This window comes from Phaenicophaeus curvirostris, chromosome 4, assembly GCF_032191515.1.
Source record: "Phaenicophaeus curvirostris isolate KB17595 chromosome 4, BPBGC_Pcur_1.0, whole genome shotgun sequence".
In the NCBI taxonomy this organism is placed as follows: domain Eukaryota; kingdom Metazoa; phylum Chordata; class Aves; order Cuculiformes; family Cuculidae; genus Phaenicophaeus; species Phaenicophaeus curvirostris.
Window position 1 is genome coordinate 47,664,388 of NC_091395.1, and position 11,996 is coordinate 47,676,383.

Sequence of the window (11,996 nt, forward strand, 5' to 3'; positions counted from 1 at the left end):
TAACAATTACTGCTTAACTGTAATAACAGGACACATCTAAACAGGACAATGAAAATATTCCTGCTAAATCAAAACAATATTTTTTGGATTATCAAAACTTGTCTTTTTAGAAAATCATATATCTTACTGTGTGTTTTTTAATATACTTACATGCAATCTTTGTGGTATCACATTTCACAGGCATTTTGCCTCAAATTAAGATCACAGAAAAGAAATAATTGTTCAAATTCAACACTCTCACCTGATCAGGTCGCTCATCAACCACATCACATTTCAGCATAGGTTAAAAGAATCTAGGACTTACTGAGAGGACATGCAGGAAGAATCTGGCTACTAATGAAGTTTGACATGCCATTAACAGCAATTTCATTTAAAGCATATGGCTGGTAGCTGATAAGAAATCGTCTTATCAACTTCAGTCATCCATCACCGTAAGGACTGATCCATTTTGAACTGACTTTTGCAGCAGTCAGTTACAAGATACATAGATAGCCTAGAAGTCTTTTTACAGTGTAATGGTAACATAAGTAGTTGATGAAAATCTAAAGCATTTTTTGGAAATGAGGTCAGAAAGGTACAAGCGTAAGAGCAAATAGCATGTTTCCCTTCATACTTTCACAGTAAAGTACTGCTTTTAGTGTTGTATTAGCCTATTTATATATCCCATTAACGCCGCTAGCCTAGTTTTTGTATTACAGTAAAGTAGAAAATTCTAGGAGTATTTCAAAACGGGAAGGCAAGGCAGCATCTCAAAGAGACTGCTGAATACAATAAAGCTAGAATAAATATAAACCCCTGGCAATTCACGAACACGTCAAGACAGCTTTCAACAGTTTTTATTTTCTCTTATGTAAATTTCTATCCTCCAACCCAATAACAACAATAAAACAGCTTTATCAAAGAACTCAACTTCAGCAAGTTGCCTTTGTTTTCCAAAACAAACTGTTTAGGGAAATGTGCTGGAGTTTCCATTTAAGCCACCAGGATGTGTAGTGTTACACAGGACAGGTTTGTATGCTTAGCTTACCTGTTTTTCATTGCAAATGAACTTCATTACCTTTTATCTATGGATCTAGGCAACTTGTAACAATTCTGCTCATATCCTACTACCAAGCTGCACAGCCTACATTTTAAATGTACTCAAACACAGAAGAATTCTCAGTGCTCTCTAGGCCTCTGAATGTGTCCTACATTTGAACATGCCAGACTCGGCAGTGGGATAAAGTCTACGGCCCCACTAAAAACACTGACAGAATAGGCAGCAAGTACCTCTAGGCTTCTGATCCTTAGCACAATCTGAAAAGACGTGCAATTAATACCCAAAAACATCTTAGTAAAAGGTAAAAGGTACCACAGAGGATTTATTTTAAAAGTATGCTTGAAAACAAAATACACTTACTGCTGTGCATATTTGGTCACTTTTCTAAATTATAGAGTGTTCAGCCAAGCAAGGAGAAATGGATTTAGCATGATCTTCATCAGCCTGGGAGTATTCAAGTTTCTCAGAAGAAATCCCTGAAACCATATCCTATAAATCACAAATAATAGACATGCTCCGAACAGAAATCAGCACATATACTACCTTAACCATAAATACATCACAATGTAGAGAATCAAAAGAAAAACAGCAATAGTCCAGTTGAGTGGTTACTTCCTATATTACTTTTTCATTGCCATCATTTTTTAAGGACCATGTATACAGTCATCATCACTATTTCCTCCTGCAGTTGAAGCCTGCACAGTACTTTACCAGGACATCATCTACATTAGGAAATAATATCAAATTCTGGACAGCAGAGCCTTCCAGTTCTGACTTTACCATCCAAACTCTAGAGAAGCACAATATTGCAGAAACATTCTTTCGCATTTCTTATTTCCTAGTTCAAGATCCCCAGCTACACATAGCGCTGGGGCTGCAGCCTGTGACATGATGTCCTACTCCTTCCATTACTAAGTTCCTCTGTAATTGCCTCACCTACTTGTATCTTGAATGTCTGTCTTTGGATAAACACCTAATCATATAGTGGCATAGCCAATTCCTTCACTGTATGTAGTGCTAGCCCTGAAACTTCTGGAACATCTAGAAAAGTGTACCCTAGCTGACAGTCAAAAAAGGTTTCTACTTGCATCCAAATACATTCTTTATACTTCTAGATAACCTTGAAAAAAGGAGTAGAGAACAGATGTTTTCAAAGCATCCTGTCGGCTCAGTTTTACCCACCCCCCCCCCATTAATCTCACTTGCAGAATCTGACTATCTGTATCTTTCATAGAATGATGAAGATTCATATTAAACTGCTTTAATAGCATTAAAAATAAAAAAATAATTTTAGTGCATCAGTACCCCAGTGAATTTAGTAACTGCAGATTAAACACAATTTAGATTTCATTCTAGTTTACTACCAAAAATAGAGGAGGGTCATATGGAGCTGATGATTCCTAGGAAGAGAAAAATAGACAAAACTTTTAAGTAATAATTTGATCACTAAGTAAAGAAACACAAAGCAGCGACAATTACCAAGAAAAGTTTAAGCAGAACTAACAAAAAAACCCCTCTTGTACTTTATTGTTAAAATAGTCATATTCTTCAGCACAGTGAAAAAAAAAAAATCACTGTGATATAACTATAACAATTCATTATTCTAAACTGTTGGAGGAGAGTGAAGTTTTGAGTTAAAGGCTTAACTTTAGATTCAGAATGTACCTCTGCAGCTGATAAGATCTGATATAAAATACAAGAAAAAGCCTGAATGTGTCAGTGGGACCTGACAATACGCAGTACTAAGGGAATTACCTAATTAATTAGCTGAACAACTGTGAATTACACTCATGAGTCATGAAAAACAGGCTGAGTATCGAAGTATTTATAAAATTATCAAGTTTACAAAAATGTTTAGAAGGTATAAAATAAAACCCAGAAATGAACCTCAAACTTTAAGTAGGGTGTTTTTACTGTATTACCTTCTGTAATAATATTATTGTATTACAAGCTAAAAAAACTCCACTGAAGAGACATTTATATGGTTCAGACATGAACATATACACATCAAAATCCAGAAAAGTTAAACAGAAATATAAATATGCAAGATCCTAGATGAGATCCTGTCTTAGTTGGCCTGTGTAAGGCAACTGAATAAGTAACTGAACATGCTGATTTTGTAATAGCAGAGCAGACAGTAACAGCAATGTGAAATTATTAAAAAGCAACTAAAAGCAGAGCAGAAAATAATTTTTTATCCTTAGAGCAGTATATGCTGTAGTCTATAACCTTGAGCAACAACATGAGCTCAAAATGTCATTTTACAAAGGTACTGCACAACTGTAATTAGCACTTATGTTATGACTTTAATATAAAAATGTTTTATGCAACACAGCCAAACTCTGCTAAGCTTAACAACCAGCAAGTCTGAAATTCAAAATTAAGTTGCTAAAAATTTAGAAGAACAGAACAACAAAAAGTAATAGAAGAGCATAACTAGTCTAAGGACTGCAAATACTTAAGAAAAACAACTTGGGAAATTCCAAATTTGTATTATTAGATACAGTCACAAGACGAAAACAAAATCCTACCACGAAATTCCTTTAGGTAGGAGAACACTCTTCCAAGAGAAATGTTAGAAGTCCTGCCATCATTTCAGCAGTCCTGATGACTGTTGTCACGAAGAAGCCCACACTGGCAAGGGTGTAAACCTTTTCTACCTCAGACTCCTGGGTTTATTTTCTGTCATCAAAATATTGCCAAGTTTTTTTTTAATTCTGTCATAAGAGAAGCAATCTATTCAATGCAAGTATCAATTGGCTCATCTTTCTTAAAATTTGAAGGACTAGTAGTAACAGCATACAAAACAATGAGTTTCTCAACCTAAAATGCAGCTTTGAGGATCACCATAAATTATCTATTTATTTCATAGCATTCTTTCATTATTGAAAGTTCTAAAAAAAATATTAGATTTGATAAGAAATTAGATTAGATAAGAAATGACAGGCTCAAAAATGTGAGGACTGAACACACAGAAATTTAGTTCATATCTTTGAGAAAAAAAAAAAACAAACCTTTTAACAATAAGGCACAGTAAAAGGTTACTTAGGAATGTTGTGGAGTCACCACTACTAACGGCTTCTAAGGGCACATCAGATAGATATGTCAGGAATAATAAAAGCATAGCTGAGCTTTGGGATAAAGGATCAGTTACACTGTCCTTCTTATCCCATCTTCGAAATTTCTCACAATTGCCATAACTTCTACATCCAGTTAAAGAAAGTGAGAGAGACACAGGGAGGAAATGCTAAGGAATAGTGGTAGAGATACCAGTCCTGAAATACTTCAAAAATACTCAGCACGAACTAATACACTGCAAAAGCTAACATTACAGAAGAGTACTATTACTACAGTGTTGCTACACATCATCAGTATTTTTTTTAGTAGACTTAAGCTTAACAAGATACTCTCAAGTGAACAAAGCTGATATGCTGGTCTACACAGACAGCTTCCCTATGTCAGATTTAGCAGTAATGACAAACTTACCTATAGAAAAATAGCTACTCAAATTGCATATCACTATTTTAACTAAGCTTCAGATTAATCCACCTCCAAGCTCAAAAATAAATTTTACCGTCCATGAGAAATGTTTTCAATGTTGCAAAACTAATATTCTCCTACATATTTCAGTCAAAAAAAATCTTATATATATAAATTGCCCATGCAAAGCAATTTATAGTAAAATTCAAGCTGTATATTTAAAAGTGTAACATTCTCATTTTGATTCCTTTCAATTTTTAATATTTTTTTCCTATGTGGAATTTGTATAGGATATATAAAAAGCCTCAAAAGGATTGGGAAAATGCCTTATACAAAATGCACGTATGTTAACAAATATACCAGACGCTGTGGAAAAAGTAAATTATTTTTTATGTTCTCCCATTATGAATATAGCTTCCTAGAGAACATTCTTTCTTCAGTTACTTGCTGTTAGGTCTGCTCAGCACCAGAATTAAAAGCAAAAACACAGTCTTTTCAAATCTAGTTAGCTCTTAAGTGTGAGCTATGGGAGAAAGTTGTGGTGTTGCTCTTTATCTTATTTCCAAATTATTACATTTTATCCGTGGGCATTTTAAGACGGTTCAATGTTTTCTATTTAACTCCTCAGTGTCAAAGGCTGTCGTGGGTGTCTACAACACAGAAAAGCAAACAGCAAGATTAAAGAGAAGCAATAGGAATGTTTGTATGTTTACGTATTTGTGCTGCCATTCCAGAAACAGCTTCCATGACACCAGATGAGTCATTATCAACTAATCCAAATCCATTCCCTAACAGTTCTTCACATTTTTACAAAATTAATAAAATTTTAGAAGGATCTCAGCACTTTTCAGTAATATGCCACAAAAGAAAGTTTCTTCAGCTGTTATTAAGAATATTTTACTGTACAGGACGATGTATTTTACTAAATTCAGAACATTTATATTTTCCACTCTAAATGCAACTAAAACATAGTATTTCACCACAAAGTTATGCCAATGTTCCCTAGTTCCACCATTCATCTTTCTCTGCTAGCCATAAGTCCTTCAAAAACATCTGATACTTTAAGTCAGTCCTCTCCTTTAAACAAAATCATTATTTCCATCTTCTAGGCACATACAACTAATCCAGACACCTCTAATCGTTCAAACTTTATGCATGTCTATGCATATGTAGTCGACGCTTTAAAAAAACAAAACAAAACACACCCATTTCCCTCTCCAAGGATACTTTCCGTGCTTAAGCTCCAATTCCAACATCTCAAGTTCTTCTCATTTTTTAGTATTTTGCTTTCAAGGTCTCAGCGTTTTTGAAAAAGCTGATTGTGAAAGGCATTTCCTTTCTCTAGTCCTTAACATCTCTTTCCACACAACCACCCCAACAAAGACGCACACATAAAGCAAGCAAAGAGGAAACTGAGTTGCAACTTCTTTTTATCTCATGAGATACACTTTTTAACCCTACATTAGGAACTTTCTCACAGTGCTCACTTTGAAACGATTCACTGTATGTTCATCATTTTCCCAGCTTCCATAACAACTATGGCAAACTTATAAGTCTTTGTAGAGAAAACCTTGGGGTTCATTTTACACATTTAACCTCCATCATCTTTGCCTTTTAGCACTGTGCTTTTGGGAAGCATTGTGAACAGGAACCTTGCAGGCACAAGATGCTGTGCTCTTTCAATTCATATAATTTTCCTTAAAACAGTTTTAAAATATTATTTCCAAACTGCTTACTGTAACAAAGTTCAAGTTTCATCTTTCACATACAGATGTTTTTCCTCCATATATACTCGGCAAACTACTACAGCTTTTAACATGAGATTAGTAGGTCAAGAAAAGGAGCCAGTCTTAAGCTGCAACATACATAATGCAGAAACATACAAAGCAATACTCATAATACACATACAATGTATAAAACCCTGAAAACCCCTAAGTTACACTTGCCTTTAAGCTTGCATTTAAGGTGAAGCAAGCACTTACAAAGTTGCACTCTGTAAAGATGCAGTTATACATTCAACATATCTATATAAAGACAGTGTTTTGTCTGTAGAAGTAGTATTTAGCTGATAACATTAGCAATTCTCCCCCTCTACTCTACTCTTATGAGATCCCCTGTGGAGTACTTTGTCTAGGTCTGGAATCTTCAACATAAGAAGAATATGGAATTGTTGGAACAGGTCCAGATGAGGGCTACAAAGGTGATCAGAGTACTGGAGCACTTCTGTTATGAGGGCAGGCTGAGAGAGTTAGGGTTGTTCAGCCTGGAGAAGAGAAAGCTCCAAGAGACCTTAAAGCAGCTTTCCAGTATTTGAAGGGGGTGTACAAGAAAGTTGGGGAGGTACTTTTTACAAGGGCATATAACGATAGGATGAAAGCTAACAGCTTTAAACTGGAATGGGGAATATCTAGATTAGAGATAGGTAGGAATTCTTTGCTATGAGGGTGGTGAGAGACTGGGACAGGTTGCTCAGGGAAGTTGTGGATGCCTCGTCCATGGAAGTATTCAAGGCCAGGTTAGATGGAGCCTTGAGCAGCCTCGTCGAGTAGGGGTGTCCCTGGAAATGGGAGAGTGGTTAGAACTACATGATCTTTAAGGTGTCTTCCCTTACCATTCTATGATTTTATTAGAAAACACTAATAAGCTAAAGTTATGAGAAGAAGTTAATTATAGCAGTAGAAGAGGTTACTCTTTCCAGAAAGAGGAAAAAAAAGAATTCCTGGAGTGAATGAGTTTGTTTTATTCATTGATACTCAAGAGACTTATGGAAACAATCAGACTACTCCTTATCTTGGTAAGACCATAAAGTCAGACCACTACTTAGATACTTAAATAAGAATTTTACATACCAACTTCAGCCTTTTAGAACCACAGAGTACCCTGAATTTGAAGGGACCCGCAAGGATCACAGGCTAACTCCTAAAGCCAAAAGCAGCATTCGAACACTTCTTGAATACCAACAGGCTTGTGGCCATGACCACTTCCCTGGGGAGTGTGTTCCAGTGGTTCAACACCCTCCCAGTAAAGAACATTTTCCAAATGTCCAATCTGAACTTCACGTGAGGCAGCTTTAAGCCATCCTCTTGCATCCTGTCACCACACACCAGACAGAAGACATCAGAACCTCCCTTTATGTTCACCCTCATTTTACTTCTTTGGCCTATAAGCCAAAGTCTATGTAGTTCTTTAGTCTATAGTCTATGTAGTTCTTTAAAGGAAAACATAACAAACGAACAAAAATTTTCACCCATCCTTCTCTTTGCCTAAGCACATAGTTTAAAGAGAGGATGTGCTGGCGAAACCATTCTTTCCTTCTCTAGCACCACAAAGCACAAGTCCTCTGGCAACAGCAACAACAGAAAGCATATGTAAGAAAACTAACAAAAATAAATGTCTACAGTTTGGTAGGAAGTTCTCTGAAGTTATAGAAAAACTGTAAAGAGACTCTACTGGTTGGCCTACAATGGGTAGTAAGGAAAGGAGGCAAGCAAGGAAACAGTAAGCTCTAGTACCAGCGACATCTGGAAAAGGCAAATATTTACAACGTTTCTGCACATTTCCCTGTTTAGATATAGAAGTTGCTGAAGAGAGACTGAAACCAGATTAAAACCACTCCTTCCTCCAAGTCTCTCGTGGGTAGAGGACATCTTGAAGAGAGCAGCGGCACCAACACCGGCACCAGCATCACCAACACCTGTCAATTTCTTCTCGCCGGTCCCACGACCACGCGGTTTCCCTTCACCCCCAGCTGAAGCACCCGGGGATCGCCCAGCACGGGCCGACGGCCCTCACCCTCCAGCTGCTCAGAGCTAGGGAGTCGGAGCCCCCCGGCAAGGCCGGGGGGGACATCGCGCCGGGGACCGAGCGCGGCGCTGCCCCGGGGACGCAGGGCGGGGGAGGCAGGGCAGCCCCAGCCCTCGGCCGAGCGCGGCGGAGAAAGAAACGAACGCCTTATACCTCCTTCTTTTTCTGTCCGCCCCCGAGCTGGCCGCAGAGGAGGAGGAGGAGCAGCAGGAGGAGGAGAAGGCGGCTCCCGGCCGGCAGGTGCAGCGCTGCCCCGCCGCCCGGCGCCATGGCTGCTCCGCCGCCGAGCACCTGCGGCGACGCCGCCCGCCGCCCATTGGGCTGCGGCCCTGGCCAATCGCACCGCCCGGCGCGCCGGGGTTCTTGGGAAATGTAGTTCTTCCCCCTCCGGCCTCGGCGGGTGCCTGGCCCCGGGGGCCTTCGCGGAGCTGGCCTTGGTGCTGAACGCCCCCCCCCCCCGCCCCGAGCCCCACGGAATTCATGGAGGAGGCTCGCTGTCAGCTCTGGCGGGGCAGGGCGCTGCACCACGGCTGTGGCCCCAGAAGGGGTTGGTGGTTCCCAGCGGGATAGCGGGTGTTTCAGCCCACCTCGGGCTGGGGTGAGCGGCTTTATTCACTGCTCCAGGTTCCTTGCCACAAAGTGCAATCTTGAATCACGACAGCGTAAGAAAAGAGCAGTTCTTTTCCACATATTCACAAGCATACGCTTTTCAGATTTCACTGATTACACAGAAAGCCATCTTTGCAGCCGGTTATATTAATGTAATACACTAATATAATTAATTGTAATTTAATTCCCAGAGCGTGAACCATTCAGCTTCAATTTGATGGTCTCATTCATGGTACGGTCTTAGACTCATAGAATCATAGACTCACTTGGTTGGAAAAGACCCATTGGATCATCAAGTCCAATCATTCCTATCAATCACTAAACCATGCCCCTCAGCGCCTCATCCACCCGTCCTTTAAACACCTCCAGGGAAGGTGACTCAACCACCTCCCTCGGCAGCCTCTTCCAGTGCTCAATGACCCTTTCCATGAAAATTTTTTTCCTAATGTCCAGCCTAAACCTCCCTTGGCAGAGCTTGAGGCCATTCCCTCTTGTCCTGTCCCCTGTCACTTGGGAGAAGAGGCCAGCACCCTCCTCTCCACAACCTCATATAACACTACTGTCAGGACATAACTGACTGTAACAAAGGTCAGTTTTAAATTTAAAGAAAGAAAAAAATGTGTTGGCTTGAGTTCCACCTATAAAACTTTGGACAATTATACAAAACTTTCTGGTTCTGTGAGAGCTGTTTTTCCTCACTCATGAATACGAAAGTAGGTACACGAGATAAGAATTTTTTTCTTCTGGGGAAGGGCCAGACTACTGTTTTCCCTGCATGCAATAATCTTCACTCACTCTTTCAAGTTGTTTTAGCATTTCTAGATTGCAAGGTCTGCTTTGAACTAATCTGATCTGTTGGTTTCTCACATTCACGTTCGCTGCTCTTCATTTTACTCTCCCTAGACAAGCTTCACTGCACTCCTTGTCTTAAGAAGCACACACTGGGCCACTGCTTGCTTCCCTACCTGTTTCCAATTTGCTATTGTTCTAAGCACCCTCACTGCATTGCCTTCTCCTGCATTCATCTTGTCTTTGTTATCTGAGTCTCACACTAGGTTTTTTTGCCCTGATAACCAATCTGGTCAACTCCCATTACTCTTCTCACCGGTTATTGTATCACGTTTTAGGAGGGCTCATATAATATTGAGAAAGAGCACAGTCTTCAGCTCATTGGAGGCTTTCAAACACTCTTGTTCAACACAGCTTACAGGGAAGTTTAAGTTCACAAGTATAGGTCACTTTTTCTTTTAAAACTCAAGAAGACTTTTAACCAATAGGTACCACTCTTGTTGTCCTAGTACCTTTTTATCCCATTACTAAAAAAATGTTCTTTTTTCCTAAGGTGATATCAGGAGTGACGGGATCAGTGATTTCTCTTTAGAAAAAAAAGTTGGCACATGGACATCACCTTTTTGAAGACATGGCAGCCCTGATGTCTGAACTCAAAATCTATAGTCAAGAGCTGTCAGGCCAGCCTTCCTAAATACTTGAGAAGCAGGGCCCAGACTGCATACGACTTTTATTATTACTGTTCAGTGACAGTCAGAATATGATGGATATGGACAACAGGTGATATGAATTCTCTTGAACTTAGACAAATATATTGTGTCTGGTAGATTATTTGAATATAATCTGCAATTCCTATGGATATAAGTAACTTCTTAAAAGCACATTACACGTATAAATGAAGGGAAAACAACAGCCTATTTAATGTTTTAAATGGTCAGTGCTAAGACATCAGCAGTATCATCAGATTATCACCTGATACTGTCATCAAAATACCATATAAAAAATCTGTGCCCAAAATAAACAGATACCTTTGAATACTCTCTCAGTGCCACAGATTTGTCCTTTATTATGGTGTTTTGATTATAAAATTCACAAAATGTTTGAAAAATACAGCCAAACCTCTGAAGACATTAGTAGTGTTGTCTTTGGAGTCTTCAGCACAGATATGTATAAATAACTTATGTAGTGTAAGTTACTTGGAATTCTAAGGGAAAAAAGAAGAAAAATTAAGTATATGCTCATTAAGTTAACATTACCTAGGCTGTGCAGTGCAGAATGTACTTCCATGGCAAAAAATATGTGATCACTGATTTGAAGACTCATTTGGAGTGTGTCCATAGAAGAGCAACGAAGCTGGTGAGGGGGCTGGAGAACAACTCTTGTGAGGAGCGGCTGAGAGAGCTGGGGTTGTTTAGCTTGGAGAAGAAGAGGCTGAGGGGACACCTCATTGCTCTCTACAACTACCTGAAAGGTAGTTTAAGGCACAGGTGGACGAGGTGCTGAGGGGCATGGTTTAGTGTTTGATAGGAATGGTTGGACTCGATGATCTGGTGTGTCTCTTCCAACCTGGTTATTCTATGATTCTATATCTGGCTGTGTTTAAAAAAAAAAAAAAATCTACTGCTCTGGTTTTCTGGCATCATCTGCTACTTCTTTGACTCACTATTATTTTTATTCAGGTTATTTTTGTTGGACTTTTGGTTTTAGTTGGGAAAAAACTCCACAAGCTCACAAAATTTTCTGCGGGAGTGCAGCATTACATCCTTTAAAAATACACACCCATTCAGCAGTGTGGTTTAGATTTTTCTCAAGCCCATTTCTGGAACATTTAGCTGCAATTAGCCTCGCCTAATGAGAGAAATGTCATATGAGGCTTATGTGCTATGGCTTCATGGAAAAAGGAATTGCATTTGTTAACTACAATTTAATATTCAATTGACCTGAAATGAAGTCATTTGAGTGAAACTTCTTAGCTCTGGGAATGCTTGCATGTTTCCTTAGAACTAATGGTGCCAAAATATTTTCATGTTTCTTAATTAACATTTCAAAGATATGAAAAAAAGTGAATTTAATTGTGATTTGGCATCAACATAAATAATGTGTCATAGCTTTCTGCAATAATTTCAGAGTTCTGTTATAATTCCTTTATCTGAAATTTGTAGAGGTAACAAGATTGTAAAGTGATTCATATCAGTATAATCCTGCTCTTTCAAACCTGGGTATGGTGTGTATGTTACGATACAAAGTGTCAACAGCAGTAGCAAGGGGTTCTTAC

The 11,996-nt window shown here is 38.9% G+C and overlaps 1 protein-coding gene across 1 annotated transcript in view; it reads right to left on the bottom strand.

The window, feature by feature from the left end:
• The window catches only part of TUSC3 (tumor suppressor candidate 3), a 126,744-nt gene extending 118,118 nt beyond the window's left edge, over positions 1-8,626 (bottom strand). Inside the window, exon 1 of the mRNA XM_069855959.1 lies at positions 8,477-8,626. Within this exon, the coding sequence (XP_069712060.1) occupies positions 8,477-8,593 (117 nt within the window). The 5' untranslated portion in view covers positions 8,594-8,626. The remainder of the gene's footprint in view (positions 1-8,476) is intronic.
• Positions 8,627-11,996: the final 3,370 nt, after the last annotated feature.